Source organism: Pygoscelis adeliae, unplaced genomic scaffold (assembly GCF_000699105.1).
Source record: "Pygoscelis adeliae isolate BGI_AS28 unplaced genomic scaffold, ASM69910v1 Scaffold420, whole genome shotgun sequence".
In the NCBI taxonomy this organism is placed as follows: Eukaryota; Metazoa; Chordata; class Aves; order Sphenisciformes; family Spheniscidae; genus Pygoscelis; species Pygoscelis adeliae.
This window is the reverse complement of record NW_008823871.1, coordinates 910,910-928,593: the sequence shown is the minus strand read 5'-3', so window position 1 is coordinate 928,593 and position 17,684 is coordinate 910,910. Positions and strand designations below refer to the sequence as shown.

The 17,684-nt window shown below is 47.3% G+C and overlaps 1 protein-coding gene across 1 annotated transcript in view; it reads right to left on the bottom strand.

Moving 5' to 3' along the window:
* The window catches only part of IGHMBP2 (immunoglobulin mu binding protein 2), a 44,041-nt gene extending 27,598 nt beyond the window's left edge, over nt 1-16,443 (bottom strand). Inside the window, exons 1-7 of the mRNA XM_009333998.1 lie at nt 16,394-16,443; nt 15,912-16,081; nt 14,501-14,693; nt 13,680-13,777; nt 5,928-6,091; nt 5,345-5,545; nt 1,067-1,214 (exon numbers count right to left, since the gene is read on the bottom strand). Coding sequence (XP_009332273.1) covers nt 1,067-1,214; nt 5,345-5,545; nt 5,928-6,091; nt 13,680-13,777; nt 14,501-14,693; nt 15,912-16,081; nt 16,394-16,443 — 1,024 coding nt within the window. The remainder of the gene's footprint in view (nt 1-1,066; nt 1,215-5,344; nt 5,546-5,927; nt 6,092-13,679; nt 13,778-14,500; nt 14,694-15,911; nt 16,082-16,393) is intronic.
* Nucleotides 16,444-17,684: the final 1,241 nt, after the last annotated feature.

The following is a 17,684-nucleotide window of genomic DNA, read 5'->3' as shown; positions in this document are numbered from 1 at the left end:
CACTTTGGCTTGCATAAATAGTAATTCCCATCAAACTACATGGTTTCAGACAAATACCAAGATTGCTTAACTGAGAAGAATACAAAATCCAAACCCCTTGTTTGTCCACCACCTTTTGCTGAAGCAGAATTGCACAGACCTCCACACTGGGTAGCAAGCCCCAGAGTCCCAGGAGAAAATCACATCTGATCAACGCAATAGTCAGCACAAAATACCAGTTTTACTGAAAAGAAGAAACCTCCCCCTGATTTTTCAGCCAAAGTTAAAAGAAGTGAGAGGCCAATTCCCAGCAAATAATGCACTGGAAGGATTTAACTTGTGAATGCCCCATGAGGTTCTTTTTTATGACCTAAAATTATTGATGTTTCCCTTCAGCAAATAATCCCCGAGCAACCAAATCTGAAGATTCTAAGTGGGCCCTGGAGTATTACACATCTGATCTAGAAAAGCACTTTAGCACATGTTAAACTTTAAGCAGTTATGTTCCCCTTCGATCGCAAGGATATTACTTTCCTACTTGTAGATGCAGATGTGCCTACATGTGCTGCCTGACGAATACCTGGAACTGTTCCCTAAATCCCATGTCGTTTACACCACTTGGGTGACTTACAGAACTAACCAAATACATGCAGACTGAGACCAGGCTATGGAAACATGTGCTGTATTCTATCAGTCATGGACATTATCCAAGCAGGAAAGCAATTCCATGTGACTTATGAAATCAATAAGCAGATTGCACACCTCCAATAGCACTTGTTTACTCACTGAAAGCTCAGCTCCTACTCAGAACTAACAAAGATGGGCCATGCTGGCTCACACCAAAGGCCCTTGTAGACCCATATTCTTCGCTAAACAATAACATCATGTGCCAGAGTGTAGGCAGGGAGAATCCCACTGTGGAGGAGTGTGAGAGCTTGCAGCAAACTTGACTGAACTCCCAGGAGCTTGGAGCAGGAAGACTAAGTCTCCCTCCTGTCCTGGCAGGATGCTGCATTGCAGGGCACATGGTTTACGTGAGTCCTGGCAAGTGAGGTAAAATACTGCAAAGAAAAGGAGGATCTCACACCTGTATTCGTAGCAAGGACAACACTGGCACGGGTAAGGGCTGCAGCCATGGCAGTTTCTTCTCGTTCCTTTAGCTCCTTTCTCAGTGCCTTAATCTCACTGAGAAAATGGCTCCGCTCTCCCTTGTCTTGAGCCTTTTTGGTTTTTGCCTATAAAATAGAAAAATCAAGATAGAACAAACCGTTTCTAGTCCTAGGGATATGTTCAGCTTCTCAGATAACCAAAGAACCTGGATACAGCATGGCTTCTCTATGTCCACCATGATACATTGGCTCATCATAATCAGCCCCACGAAACCTTGGTTTCTCTTCCCTCTCCCTGCCAGAAAGCCCCTTCCACAATCAGTGTTGCCTGAAGCATAAATCGTATTTCTGTCTATGCAAAAGATGAACTACATCAATGCACCTCCAGGCTGTGAGCATGAAGCAGCAAAATGAGAATATTGCTGCCTGTCAGACCATCCAGGAGCAACACCATCACCCAGGGTCCAGACAGTGATTTCTCAGACTTAGCTGGTCCACGCCTAAACTCCTCTGGCTGCACATTTTGATAGTCTTGAATTGTGAGCATAAAGTGTTGAAGAGTAACTCTCTGTCCTTAAATCCTCTGTTCAGCCCTTCCTGCTCCGCCCTGTTCTTTCGCAAAACCCCAAAGAGCAGCAGGGAGATGGTCAGATGCTTCAGCTCATCCAATGGCCAAGTCTATGCAGCAGTCACAGCATCTGGGCACAAAGCAGGGAATAACGTATAATGGCGATTAGGCTTAATGGGAAGAAGGGTCTTGTGCCCTTGCTGGGTGAGGAACCAGGACTTCCTATCTCATTCTGCTCCATTTCTCAGTGGAAGCAGGGACACTCTGGCTCCAAGCGACCTTGAAGCAGGAGGGCTCCCCAAGTTAACTGCGCCATGTCCAGCCAAAGCAGCAGCTTTGCATTTTTAAAAAGGTGTTTCTGAGTTGCTGTAAATGATTCAGAGCAATATCCAGACTGGCTCATGGCTTTTTTTAGCAATGCCTATTAAATACATCTAACACATCAAATCATCACCACTGGTTGCTAGCGCTTCCCCAGCTACAGATCAGCAGCTACAACACAACAGCCAAGCTATCGTTCACTGCAAGTCACCTTGCGAAAGCTACCCACACTCTCAGATGGAAATTTGGATTATTTCCTTGGAGGCAAGGCTGATGACTTGAGAAAGCTGAAAAAGCTGCAGACAGAAGCTTTTATAAGCAGCCAAACCAATAAGACCTGATGGTTCCTATTATCATCCTCTGTATGGATGGATTCTCCAGTGTCTAACACGGTTCAGCTCATATTGCAGCCTTTCCCCTAGGAAAGATGCGTCTCGCTCCTCTACTCAGCCACCTGTTTTGGTTAAATTTGCAGGTATTTAATACCCGTGAGACATCTACATGTCTGCCAAGTGTAGTCAAAATTGGTTGACGGGCTCAGAAGTTACAGGGGAGGGATCACAGACAGATACGCAGATAACATGATCACACAGGCATCTTTTTCTTAGCTTGATCTAAAAGGACAGGGTGGGCGCCAGTCCTGATATTCTTTGAGCTGAAGGGACAAAGCAGATTAGCATCCACTTCCTCTCTGCTAGTAGCAGAGGAAGATTAGAGAGCAAAACTGATGGTGCCAGTAGGGCCAAGTTTAATGTCTGTTCTATAAAAAAGATCTAGTTAGTAAATTAACAACAGCAACTGGACATTAAGATCCAAACATCCGACTGACTCTCAGCGCTGAAAGCAGCTGAGGGAGCAGGGAGCCCAATCTGGAGGTAATAGAGCACTGTCAGTCAGCCCCAAGGATATTGCTTGGCACACTGTGAGCCTGGATCCCACTCACTCCTCGTTAGGGCTCTGTGGGTGCCAGCAGGCTCTAATTGTCCTGACTTGCCTCGTTTGGGTTCCCACCCACACACTCATTGGTCTGGGAGCTGCATTTAAGGCCAGACCTTGCCTCTTCCCTGAACTATGTGGTTTGTGTTCTGGGTCTGGCTTCTTTCCTGGATTGACTGCAGACCTGCCTCATCACTCTTGGACCTGCCTGGTGATCTGGACTGCTGGCTGACCCTGCTCAATGTCACTGGACCCATGCTGCCTTTCTTGCTCAGGTACTGTGAGACTGCATCCTTGTTGGTGCAAAGAATATCTAGAAGCTGATGTCCTGGAAAGCTTGAAGCCTGAACAGGTAAGGGAAGGAGACACAAAGGGATAGAAAATATGCAAAGAGTGCATGGGTTTTCATTTATGTTACTAGTTCTCCTGTGGTTGGGGGTAGTGGTAAAGAAAAGGAGTGAGAAGAGTCCAAATGTGGAGTGGACAAAGGAAGAAATTATTACAGGGGCAAGTGGGGGACACTGCAGGGAAGACACTGAAGCAGGGTGAGGGAAAGATGGGCTAGGACCTCAGAGGTGAGCTCTCTGCAGCCCAGAGAAAAGAGATGTCAGTTGCATCTTCTGTGAAAGACCTGATCACGGGCAGCTCAAAGCATTGCTATGCAAGCCGAGTTGCAGCAGTATGTTAGCTCTTGGGTTTTTGTTTAGTATTTCAGGGCAGAACAAGCCTTGATGGCCAGTTCCTATCTTCCATCACCACATACCCCCTGCTTTAGGGAGGAAGCGGAGGGAGATCTTAGTGCTGAAGGCTCTGCTTTCTCCCTAATTTCCCTTCCGCTATGGAAAATCAACAGTGAAAGTACCTCCCAAGGAGAGGAAAGGGAAAATTAACCACTAGTGAGAAAGACACAAGAAGTAAAAAAGACTTGGTGTAGAGCTGTGACTACAACCAGGTCTCCATCCCAGCAGATAAGTACATACCCTTTGTGAATTTGCCTCTCAGCTACAAGTGCAACTCTACCCAGCCCTCAGATGCTTTCTCCTTCCCTTACGTTATGTGCAAAACAACTTGTCTGCCAAGTGACTGCCCCAACCGCTCAGCAACAGAAATGCTGGATGATGCATAACCACATCTGGGGAAAATTGAAGCTGCTGCCATAGTGGTGGCTGCAGATTAATATTCATGGAGCTGAAAGCCATGTTTGGTCTGCATCATGTAAAGAAAAGTAAATGTGCAGTGCCTTACTGAGGGCAGGGCAATATACTTAGGCAAGTATGACATAACGTGTGTGGGGGTATGAAGATGCCCTCCTGCATCTTTGATTGAGACAGGATCTCTCTTGAGCTGGATGCATCTTCAAAATGGCTTCTGGACAATGTTGCCACCAGAAGGGGGAGAGGAAAAAAAGATCTAATTAGTATCAAAACCCACCATCTCAAGTAAAAGAGCTACTTTGTAAATTAAGTTTAGGAAAATTAGGTTGTGAAAGAAGAAATTAAGGATGCATTTTTATAGTGTACTCTGCTTTCTACTTGAGGTGGCTGAGAGTGGGAGGGAGTGTCAGGACAGCCAGACATCTCGTTAGGAAGTGAATTAATGATGTGAATGCTTCTCTTGCTCTCTGGCGAAAAGGATTGCATGAACAATGCCAGACAGATAATCTGGAGAGCAGGGCACTGCAGCATCTCCCGATGCAGCAGTAATGACTATGATTTTGCCACTTCAGTGACGAATTCAGCTAGGAGTAGTTTTGCCCTCTGCTCCTTCTGCCACTAGTGCTCATCTTCATCTGCTGTAGGTGATCAAGGAGGCTCAGGCAGCCCCTGGTAGAGAGGCTCTCTGTGAGATACCTTTTCAGGCTGGAAGCCTTCCCCATTTCTAGAACTGCCTGGCTTGCACTCCAGTTCCTTTCCTCCAAGGCCAGGTTAAATGCCTCCCAATCAGAGTAAATGAGATCAATCCAGGCCACATGCATCTCCAGCTGTCACTGTTAGTCCCCTGCACTATGCTATTTTTTTTCCTCTCCCCTGAAGTGGCCTTTCTACTGTTGACTGGCTGTTGTGAAGAGAGGCTCATGCCCACCAATACCCTACCCCTGCCTGTATATAGTAAGATCCAGACTGGGAGCATCGTTGTGGCCCGTGGTGCCCTGAACCCACAAATACCAGGTTCAACCAGGGTGCAGGCTGCCTGCATGCTGCCTGTGGCTCATATCAGGACTAGTCACTGTGACTGGCCTCTAGCCACTGATTTTGGGGCAACCCAGAGCACCTGGCTGTAGCAATTGTCTTCTAAGAACATGCAAGAAGTGGCAGAGTTGTTACTTAGTTTTAGAGACAAAGTAGCTTGCCTGGCTAGCAGATCGGGAACTGCTAATCTAGAGAGCTGGCATTCAGGTAACCCACATGGGACATGTTGCAGGGACACGTACAAAGGCCTGATCGATGTCCTTCCTGATATCCGCCACTATCTGGGCATTGTCGCCACGGGCCAAGACTGCGTCCAAGGAATGCTGTTGGATGGGCTCCAGCAGGCGAGCAGGGTGCCCAAGCCGAAGGATGCAGGCTTTGTAGCCAGCCAGCCTTTCCACCAGATTATCCACAGCAACGTTGGAAGGGGCACAACACAGGACCTGCAAGGGAAGAAACCAAGTGCTTGTTACTGCCAAGGACAGCAAAACAACAGTGTCCCAGCGGAAGACCCTCAGCAGAGGGAGGGATCTATGGGGAATAAACCACTGACGTCTCCACAGCCTCCAGACACCAAAGGCAATTTCCACCTTGCTCTGAAGGACTAGTGCAGGGTCTTCAATAAATAGCAAATCTGAGCTTTGAAGCTTCTATTTGCACCTAATTTCAGCTGATGGGGGAACTCCCTGGTCCTTGCAAGCCAAGCCAGACTCTGCAGTGTAGCACAGCTGTTGCGGGATCTGCTCCAGCTGCCTTGAAGCCCAATGAGTTTGCAAAATAAACCAAAGTGGTCACTGTCACTACAGTCCTGCCACTGATACTCACTTTCAGGCCTTGCTGTACAGCTTGCAAGATGATCTCTACTAGTGTTGTGGTCTTCCCTGTGCCAGGTGGTCCATGGACGATGGCAAGCTCCCTCTGTGCCAGTGAGAAGGAGACAGCCTCCCTCTGCGATGCATCCAGCGAGTCATTGTAAAGCTTTAGAGGCTCTGGGGAGACAGCAGGAGATTCACTTGAACCTCAGCCCTAATTTGGGTGCTTGCTGAGCAGCACAAATCCATGAATACAAATAAGAAGGTCTCAGTAGCTAGCCCAAATCAATTTGATAATGAGAATAACCTTCTTGGCGAGGAAGGTACGCTGTGTACTGCCTAGGTAGCTAAAAGAGCCCAGACTGGTAAAAGTAAGGCTTGTTATGCTTTCAAAAAGAACAGGCTACCCATCCTGCATCTGTGTCTTCTCCCCTCTCTCTCCTACCCTGCTATGTTTCAGAAGGAGCAAGCATTCAGTTGTGAACACAGCTAGCCTGTATTGACACCTTTCAGCATTTAAAGAGGCATTTACTTGATATAATATCAAGCATGTAGGATCTCCTGGGTATGGAGGGTTCATTTTAAAGGTGAGCCAGCATATTTAGTAAACCTTCAATAAAGAGGGCAGGAAGTAGTTGATCTTGCGAACAAATTGTTCCCATTCCAGTTAATAAACCCAACACAGCACTAGTGAAAAAGCAGCAGAAAAAACTACGGTGTCTGTGAGCAGAAAAGAGCAGGCCTGTATTTTTTGGCAATGACTGAAAAGGAAGGCAGGAAAAAGATACAAACTGGCAATATAAATGATGAAAACTAAAATTAGTTTGAGCTTTAATGATCAGAAAGGCAAAAAGGGAGAAGAATATGCAAATTGCACTACAAGAGAACTGGTTTCACTGCAGAAGACTGAATTCTCACAAGCTGCTTTTTGCCTCCTAGATTTATCTAACTTAAACCCATATTTATTCTCATCCCCCATAGTCCTGCTGCTAATCTCCTTGTTCATTATGGAAGTCAATTACAGCAGAGATGATGACTCATTACACTGAGGTTTACTGAAAATAATGTTCCCACAAAAGCTTATATAAGACAAATCTCTGGGCGTTGTTCCCTGCTGGGCATCATGTGTTTTATCGCTATCTTTGCATTAAGGGCTTGATTAAAAGTATGAAAGTTTTTCTTCTGGTTTTAGGCAGGTTAACTTGTGTGCAACTCCCACGTAACCTCTGGCACTGACTTTTGAAGCAGCACAACTAAATGAGGTGTCTGGGTTAAACAAATAACACTTGTTAAAAAGACGCTTGGTGAGGAAGACAGAAGCAGGACTAATGGTACTCTTTCCTGTTAACCTGCCTCTTGCTTTATACATAACTTCTGAGTTAGTGTGCTAATGGCTAAGAGAAGACTAGGAAGCATCCCATGGGCTGGGGAAAAAGAAAGAATAGCTTAAAAACTGAAAGGCATTTCCCACAATGAGGAACAGCCGGGACGTAGGAGTCATTGATATTTCCTTGCTCAAGGAATGAGATCAGAAACAGTCTTCTCCACATGCATGCACACCCTCTTCCCTTTTAATCACCTGCTGCCAAAAGTGGCTGTGTAGGCAGGCTGGGAAATGTGTTTCTCTTCTGGGCTGGGTGCATTAGTGGTGAGGAGGAGGGCAGAGCCTTTTAAGGGATGCTGTAGCTCCTCTAAACTCTTCTCCATCCACCAGCTGGGCTCTAAGTAGGCTCACCTGAAGAAATACAGTTTATCCACTGCAGCAGGGCTGACCCCAGAGCTCTTTATAAGCAATCAGTTTAGGATTTCACAGATGCTCCCAGAAGACACCCGTTAACCCAGCTCTAGCCCTGTGGCATCAACCCTGCATTGCTGCCTCCTGCTCTGCCCAAGGCTGTCCATCTCAGCCCCCCGATGGAGACCATGGAGAGGTTGAATGTAAATCTGCATCTTTGGGCCTGGCAGGAATGGGTCTTGCTGGCGGTCAGGTAATTCAGTCCCTGATGTGCAACTTGATTTAGGAGTGTAGCATTGGAAAAAAGGGAAAAAAAAAAATCACCTTGGCCATCAAGGTTGGTCCTCCAACAACATTTCCAGGAACCAAGACACTTTTCTGCATACCCAGCAGTTTGGGTGAAGAAGTGGGTTGGAGGGTGATATTTAAGTCCAGGAAAGAGGTCTTTGCACCAAACACAGATGGGAACAGTCCCTCCTGGGAGGAAGAGCTCAAGTTCTCCAGAGCTGGAGGCCTCTCAATGTACCTTCCAAAGTATATTCCTCACCATCAGTGTGTACAGGCACCAACAGCAAACCGGACCCCATGACCAGCTCCTCTATAGTACAACCTAACTGCAGTGGAACTGTTGGACAAAATCCAAGTGAGTAATTAAGTCTGAAAGAAGGAACTTTCCCTGCTCTCCTTATGAAGTATTTGGCAGCCGAGTTGTCCGGACTGCTTAGTTTTCCCCATAGGTCTCAAGGGCCTCTTTGTGGCCTCTGTGATGACAAGAGGTATCACATGGCAGAGGGACAAGAGGCATTTAAGATTTTTTGCAAGTGACTTGTCACATGTGCTGGACTTGTGCCAAGTAGCCAAGAAAGTTTTGCTAGAAATCCTTGGTGCTTCCCCAGTGCTCTGCCTGCTGGGTCAGCTTTTACTGGGGACACCCCTGCCTTTTAACTCAGTTTCTTTTCTTCCTTCTTTCTCTTTTCAAATGTCTTTTTACAGCAATAGGTATAATTAGATGCAAGTCATGCCTTTTGCTCTCCATGTGACCACATGAGCCAGACAGTGTTGGGGCATAGAAATGAACACCCCCTCACTCTTTCTAGACCAGGACTACAAGAGAGAGCTACTAGCTGTTAGTGATCTGCACAGGATTATGCATACAATAAGGCATAACCTTATTTCTGAACGAAAAGGGAATGTCCATCCAGCAAGCAGAGCAATGCTGGCCTCTGCTGGCAAGCAAAGCCTCTCTATACATCCACAACAATGTACGGGTGCAGTGGTCCCTGCATACATGCTGCAAGACAGCAGCTGTGAGCAGGAAAGGGTTTCTTGTAGATTTCTGGTGTGAAAGCTCTAAATGATTCTGGGCTGTGAGTGCAGGTTAAAGTGGAAGAGAGCCAAGCAGAGCATTTCTTATGGATGAGCTTTTGGATTTTGCATCCCAGAGAATCTAACAAGAACAGAAATCCTGTTCAGTTCAGAGTTTGCCTTTTAGAAAGCTTATTCTCCCACTTGGTACCTTTCTGGAGGCAGCAAGGTGAGGGGTGGAAGTGCTTTGTGGTGGGGACCAGTCCCATTCATAGCTGCAGATCCTGACTGGGATCTGGCCCTTTGTGTAGGAGAGACAGCCTCCAACATACCCCTGCCACTTACCATCCATGGGGAGCCACCAGCTTTCTGAATCAAACCTGAAGCTCCTGGTTGTCCCTCACAGTTTGGATCCTAGAACACTTATCAGGCCTGGCCCTGCTCAACCCTGAGCCCAAACATACTCCTGGCTAGACCCAGAGGGGCAACCCAAGCATCTTGCAGTAGCAATGGTGTGAAAACCTACTAGCTGTGAGATTTCCTGTTGCCTGCAAAGACAATGGGATGAGAAGGCTGGTACAAACTAATTGCAGGCTTCTTAGGGTCAAAAGCCCAGCATTTTTTCCCCCAATTACTGACAACCATCTTACACGCAAGCCCACTCCCAAAAAACGTGCTCCAGGGACATTGTTCCAGTGGGAGTCATGTCTGTAGCCATTACTACTGGGAGGGATTTGTCCTCCCCAGTAGTGAGCAGGATTTTCCTGACACCTGTGTGCAAATTAGCATAGCAGCAGCAACTCTGCTAGTCATCAGGAGTTGGGTAAAAGAGCACTAAACTGTGTTTGTCGTTATTACCCTTCTGTGCATACTGATGGTTTGGGTTTTTTTAGTAAGCCAATATCCTGCACGGGTCAGACACCAGCAGCCACTAACTACTTCAAAACCATGTTTTCATTGGCTTTATCAGACTCCTTGTCAACCTAATCCACTGGCGGCTGGATTTAGGCACCCTCCTGGGATGACACACACTTTAGTATAGATCTTCCAGGCATGGCATTTGGCAGCCTACTCTCCCAAGATAACCCAGGCAACTGTGATCCAGTCATGAGATTGCAATGCAGCACAGCAAAAAATAAGCAACTAAAAGCTGTTTACCAGATAGGCCACGAGGATAATGTAACTCTATTTGGGTATGCCCTAAAGAAGGGATCTATAACCAACCTTTCGGGGGCTGGGGGGGGGGAACCCAGATGCTTTTCCCTTTTCCCTCCAGGTTACAGTGCTCCATGTTGGGGAAAAAGCCACCAGCAGAAAGCACCAAAAGAGCAGAGGATGGCATTGAGAGTCCACTAGCTTTGCTGCTGGGAAGAACCACCACATCTCGCATCTTTCAGTGGTACTGGTGAGCATTCTGTGTTTCAACTCCACATTATGTGCTGCACCCTGGGTACCTACAGCCCGCTTTCTTGATGACATGAAGTTCATACAGACTTGCTGTCTCTCTGTTGCCCTTTCAGTTCACACCCCCTTAACACTTGAACCTGCTGACCAGTTTCTACCCGATTTGATATTAAGTCCCTACATGCTTTATGAAAATGCACAGTGGTATCAGAACCCACCTAAAAGCCTTGAGACTCCCACGCTTGAAAAATGAGGCTTCTAACTTTTTCACTACAATTATTAGATTTAGGATTCTGCTGCTGCACATATCACTTGCTGGAGCCTGTTTTACGCTTGGGAGAACACCCTTGAACATCCAGGCATAGAGCTGGGTACTTATGATTTCCACTGACCCTTCTACTTCTCAATTTCCTTGTAATTTGGTTCTTCCCCACAGTTTGTACAGAAGACAGTGACAAATGCTCCCCCTCTAGGTATGGATCTCATCTATTCTAGGCCTTCCTCTTCTTTTCCTGCACAAATGTCAGTACTAGCTTTTTCTCTGGGTGGGTGTTTATATGGTCTCACTCCTCCCCCTGGCTTTCTGGGCTTCTGATTGAAGTGGAGCTTATATTGCATCCTGGAATGGCGTTAATATAGATGTGTGTCTAGACAGCCAGTTTTGAGATGTACAGAACTTATCAACTCAGACTCCTGATGGGTTTGTCTGAAATCAGATAATGGATGGGATGAGACATACACAGCAAAGCATCTCCCTCAGAAACCAGGCTAAAAGATGCTTGGTCGTGAATGGAGATACTGTGTCATGGAGGAGAAGCAGCCTGAAATGCTGTGAGGTTTTTCTATCCTTCTGTGTCAGAGCATGCACCTGGGAAACACTTGCTGCCTTTTGCAGACAGTCCGCACATCTGTGAGTTTCTATACTATTTGCAGGGACACACCCCTGTGTCCTAAGGTGTACGGGACACCCAGGGAACTGCATGTGCCATCATATAAGCATAAGAGACAGGATTTATCCAGCCAGCTGCTGAGTGCCCTCCCCTTCAACTCAGTGGAGGCTGGCAGATCAAGGCACCTTGCAGGACCTATTTAAAGTTAAAGTCATTATTGTTTAATACCTGGGTAGTATAACAACTTTGTAGTTGGGGAGAAAGGAGCTATAAATTGAGAAGGTAAATGGAAGGCCTTTCCACCCTGCCAGAGCATTTTGCTGCTCTCAGGTGATATGCTGCCTTCTCATATTGCATCTCCTCTGTCCGTCTAATGTGGCTGAATGTTCCCATCAATCAATATTCTCAGTGCTGTGCAGATGTAAAATTCACCTCTGTGCTTAGTTTGGCACATCTGAGCAATTTGGTGAAAAAGAATTTTTCTTCATTAGAGGGGCAGTTCTGCTACCACAAGGGAAAAAGCAGAGTTGAAGCTGCTAAGAGTATTAGCTCATTAAAATTTAATTCTTTTATCTAATATTAAACACCTGAGTACAACAAGGTCCCTAGGTAGCAAAAGACTAAGAGGTTTGACTCAGACTAAGCTCAGTGCTTAAAACTACAGAGATATGACTCGCACTAATTAATTCGCACTCGTTAATTCTTCGTCCTTGGTATATCGTATCAGAAGCCTAGCCTGAAGGCATACTGCAGGGGAACGGGATGTGTATGTGAAAGAGGCAAACCGCTGTGGACAACTAAATACAGTAATCAAAGAAGGAGGAAATCTGCAACAGCAGGCACAGAGCACAAGCTGTGGTGGGGAGGAAACCGAGCAGAACCCTGGCCAGCAAGGAACGAGGCAGGGATGGATGGTTTCACCCATGGCATGCTGCCGAGTGGTGAGAGGAGAGACCTGAGCTCTCTACACGGCTTAGATACAGACTGCCCGCCTGATCCTGCTAGGCAGCTTAATCCGCCCTCTGCCTTTGTTCCCTGATTTTTGCAGCCCAGGTGATATTTCCCTTCTGTCAAGGGATAATATTCATTAGCAGCTGCTAGGCACTTAGATATTCTGCTGATCAGAAGCTTTGGTTTCCCCACGGTTTCTCTGAAAGCGTAAGCTGTGTAGTTTCACCTTTCATTTTTCTAAAGGCTCGCATCAAAAAAGATCTGAGTAAAAGGGGATTCTACTTATATGCAATTGTTTTGACAGCTGTTGGTAAAACCAAGTTGTGAGGCTTTAAGTAGTTGATGAAACCAAAGCAGCCTGTACATCCCCAACTTGACTGAACACAATCAGAAGGCTGTAAAAATAAAAATACAAGTATTCCCATGCTGTTTCAAACTGTAGTAGTTCCACAGCCACTTAATTCCCATGAAGGCAGAGTTATTGGATTTTCAATATAGAAGCAGCACCGGCAGTTTCTGATCTTTGAAGTTTATGGATGGGATTGGGGCAGGAAGCAAATAAGAAATGCCTCATAAACTAAATTGAATTTCAGACTCATGAATGTGTGCAAACAAATTCCCCCATCACAAATCCTGCCTGTTTTATGCCAGAATTCAGCTTTACTTGGTACGCTCTAACAAAAGTGAGCATTAGCTAGCTGAATAGTCTCTCTTCCAGCGATGACAAGGGTCTTTACATGAGCAAAGCGTGTCCAGTGACCCATAAACCAGTATGAAACATACGTGTTCAATGCTGTCAGTTGCAACACCGCTTATTACTCACATTCAATAGCCAAGTCTTTCCTGGGGCAAAGTAAGCTGCATGTTTGGTGTGGATAAAAAGTCTCAAAGATCAGTTATTTGTGTTCCCATGGGCAATTTCAAGGAATGGGTCTTGAACTGAGTGACCACAAGCGCCCTTCTCAGCTGGTCAGCCCCAGAGATGGGACTTGGAGGACTGGAAGGGGATTAATGGCAGCACAGTGGCGGAAATGCCTGCATAGTCATCACTTAGAGCTCTGGCTCTTTGCCTCTGTCGGATGTGATATCTGAAGAGGTGAGCATCCTCCTAACTGGGCAGGGACAGAACACAGAGCCCTTATCCTGTGGGCAGGGAATTTCAGGCTTCACTGATTGCTCTGGAGAGTGAAGATTCTCCCCCCCGGCTCCTTCCCCACAATAACTTTCCATATCTCTGCTTAAAACCTGCATGAGAGCAGCAACATCATCTGCTCTTGCCAGTCCATCCGAAAGAGCTCTCCACCTGTGTAAGTCTCAGCTTCGCATGCTAAGGCACACTAAAACCAGTAGCAGTCTCGGTGCATGTACTTGGCTGTGAAGGTTCAGGGGCTCTGAACTTAAAGGTGAGAATTTCTCTAGAAAGATCAATCTAGCATCTGCCATCAGTCTGGTATAAAGTCTTATAAAGAAGCATCCTTACTTGTTTCACTGAATGCGCTTGGATCAGAAGAAAAGAAGAGGACGTTGATCAGATCAGAGGCTGGACCGCTGTGATACTGCTTTAGTGCATTTAAAGCTCTGTCAAAGAAGAAAATAGCCAGGTTACATGCACAGCATGAATTCCTTCAGAGATCCCTGTGCACCTCAGGGCCCAGTGACAGAAGACTGTGGGCATAGATTCAACTCTTCCAAAGCTTAAAAATGTTACTCCACAACAGACTAATCCTATCTAATTGCTGCATCCCAACCCTCACACACACATCCCTTATGCTGGCCAGACTTCCACTTTCTACTATTACTCCAGTCTGATACAGTCAGACCCTGGGCCGAGCCTTTTCAGCACATTAATTCAGCAGAGAGCTACTCACTTCTGCCAGGATGGAAAAGGCTCTGCACAGAATCCAGTGAGTACCAGAGGTGATACAACATGGGACCAAAATATGTAGTTGAGTGGGGGGTGAGGGACAGGAGAGGAAGAGGGAAGAGCAGGATCATACCAGCCAGCAGGTAGATAAATTTACGCTGTTGTGACACTGTAGCATAACATATCCAACTGAGTTACCTCAGTATGGATTCCCTCAGTAGTTAGCGGAAAAAGAAGGGCGCATCCAAAAGGTGGATATCTCCCTTAGGTAGAGCTGCTATAGGAGTAAAAGGAATAAGATAGGAGAGAAACCAAGCCGAGTGAAGTAAACTGAGATCTCAGAAGAGCTTTTCCAGAATAAACCTGGCAATTTTCAATTGGCTTTTGCGCTCCTGAGCAGAGTGATGGTAGGTGAGCTGCAACCCCGTGGCCCTTACTTTTTCAGCCTGTTGTAGGTGACATCGTTGGCTAATTTCAGCAGGCGGTAAGAGCTCTCTCGGTCCAAGCTCAGCATGCCATCTCGAGATTCCTCAAAGGCAACAGTCACTGCTTTGGAGGTGACACGTGTTACAATGCCGGTGGAGAGTGGATCACCCTGGCCAGCTGAATCGTGAAGGCCCACAATGTCCCCTGCAAAGGCAAGTTTGAAAAGAGAGCGTGAAGTGGGGCAAACATTTTAAAAAGAAGCTCTTTTGGGGAGATGAGCAACCAAGCACGGTCTAATACAGACAGCAGGACCTCTTACACCAACCACAGCTCTAGCACCATGTGTCCTGCCAAGGTCAGAATTTGTGTCAAGCCCATAAGCTAAGGACAATATCCTTCTCTTAGCCGATGGAAAGCACGCAGCAAGAGGGAGCAAAAGGACAATTAGCAGTGAGAAGACACCAGACAGCAACTAAGCAGCTGCCTTCAGACCTCCACATACCACAGGTGTTGGGGTGGAGATCAGCGGTGCTCCCCATAGCCAGAGCTGCTCAGAAAGCCAACATGCTTTCACACAGGCCTTGGGAAAACCTGACTTCTCTGAACTCTCAGACAAACCATTTTACATCCATTTTATTTTTTAATAATAGCCGAGGAGTCTGCATGACAATATGTGCCTCCCAGATGACTGCTATGTGCCGGTCAGCAGAACTAAGAAAGACCAGAGATTTTTTTAAGGACTTGCTACAGCTTTTCACAGTCACTGTGAGATGATGAAAGAGAGTCAAATTACATAGTGTAATGATGAAATGGAGATTTTGACTAAGTTTGTAACTTAGCTGGGGCTCACATTCACTGAGGATTAAATTTCAGATTTACAAACTATGGGAAGCTTTCCTCCATAAGGTCCATCAGCTCTTACATTAAAATGCTTGCATCCCAGGAATAATTTACTGCTACAGCAATGTTATTTCTCTTTGAAGAGCACTGACAGATGCTCTCAAGGCTGAGACCCTAATCTGCAACGAGTCATTTTAATTTCAAAGATCAGCAGCTTGGAGGCCTGGGTGACAAAGAATGCATCAACAAACTGAACTTCAACACACTTTGAAATAGTACCATCGTGCGGCGAGGGTCAGAAACAGTCTGGTTCCCCGCAATGCACCTGCTTAGCAAGCTCAATGATCTAGCGAACTAAACCAAGAAAATTACTACAGTAAACCAGAAAATTATCTGGTGCAGCCAGCTTCTCTCTTGTGGACCAGTTTTGGAGAGTGCAAGGCAATATCCTCATTGCCTAAGGAAAAGAGAAGTGTCTCTGCAGACTCAGTCTTTGTGAATATCACATTAGAAAGATGTTAGGAAGGAGGCATTGGTCATCTCTTACTTTACCTACGTCGCACCGACAGGAATATCACTTACCAGGACCGAAACTGTTATAGGGCAGCTCGGCGTCTGAATCATATTTTCTAGGCTGAAATGTCACGAGCAGCCGTCCGTAGAGGCCGGTTCTCTGGTTGGCAGCTTGCAGTTTTAGCAAGCAGACGCCTCTGCGCTGCAGTTCCTTCAGGGAGACGCTTTCCTGCCATGTCCTGGAAACCACACACAGGCGTGAAAACCATTTGCTGGACTGAAGCTGAGATTCAAAGCTTCAGATGACAAAACAGAAGACGACAGGGGGAGGAGATGGAAAAGAAGGGGAAGGACAATGGCAAAAGAGACATCAGCTTGTTGAAGTGTTGGCTTACTCGATCACTTTGTAGTGATGTAACTAGACTGGCTTCCACAGGCTCATTTTGAGAAACGGGGAGATGCTCACGGAGCCTGGAGAAGAGGCAAGGCCTGTTTCTGTGTATTTTGCCCCCTCCTGTCTGGGTGTGAAAAGGAAGGACCTGCCCAGTTACCCACGTCCCATGACCCAGGAGAGAATAACCTGAATTTTCTCCAACTGCATGTGAGCGCTAAAATGGAAGATTTGCCATTTTTCACATGAAGTTCTGCTAACCTCCAACAAGCACCACACGTGCAGCTGCACAGGGAAGAGGAGTGGGTGCCTGGCGCGGACTTGCAGGCTACAAGTGACTATGGCACAAAATGCAGGCAGCAGCTCTGCAGGCTCCTGTCCTCTGGGCCCAAACAAAGTCTGCTGCAGCAGCTGTGTTTGCTCCACAGCCTCACTTAGGGGGGGGTGTCTTTATTTTTGTATAGATCAAAACAAAAAAGAAAATCCCCCAGGTTCATTCTCCTTAGTCCCCCAGTTTGGCTTGTTTCCCGTAGGTTGGTCTGTAGGGGAGCTGAAGTGTCAGGGAACTTCAGGCAGCCGTGGGATGGCCTCGTCCTGCCTCCTGGCACCCTCCGTCCTCGGGGCTGGGTAAAGCCAGGCCTCACCGGCGCCAGAAGCGGGGGTGCCTGCGCCCCCAACGTGGCCCCACGCAACCCGGGGGGAGCTGGTGATACCCCCGCCCTCCCTGGCACCGTGAATCCACGTGAGTCAGGTGGGATTTGGTTTCAGCTCGAGCCCCGGGGCAGGAGGGCAGAGCTGGGCAGGGGCTGCAGGGCCCCAGCACCCCCCCCCGGGGTCTGGGGGAGGAGAAGGGGAGCCCCGAGGTGTTGCTGACGTGAGCTTGGATCCTATAGGTGACAGCAAGCCCTAAAGGGTTTTCTTCCCTCCCTAAAGGGATTCCTACCGGGGTGAGCTGGTCCTATAGGGGGGAGTCCAGCAGGGTTTCCCATAGGTGAGAGCAGACCCTATAGGGTGGGTTTTCTATTGGGATGTGCTGGTTATATAGGAGTGAGGACGGCAGCCTTTCCTATAGGTGACAGCACGTTTCCCACAGGTGACAGGAGGTCCTATAGGAGTGAGTCAGCAGAATTTCCCATAGGCGACAGCAAGCCCCTTAGAGGTATGTCCGTCCGGGTTTCCCATAGGTGGCAGCAGGCCCTATACGGGTGTGAGCAGGGTTTCTCGTATGTGACTGCAGGTCCCGGGGGAGGGTCCCTCAGGGTTTCCTATAGGTGACAGCAGGCCCTATAGGGGTGAGTCCGGCAGCGTTTCCCATAGGTGACAGCAGGCCTCGCCGGGATCGGTGCCTCAGGGCTGCTATAGGTGACAGCAGGCTCTATAGGGGCAAGCCTTGCTGGCTTGGCTGCTGGTTTCCCACCGCAGGCGGGCCCGCGGTACCTGCCCCTCGCGCG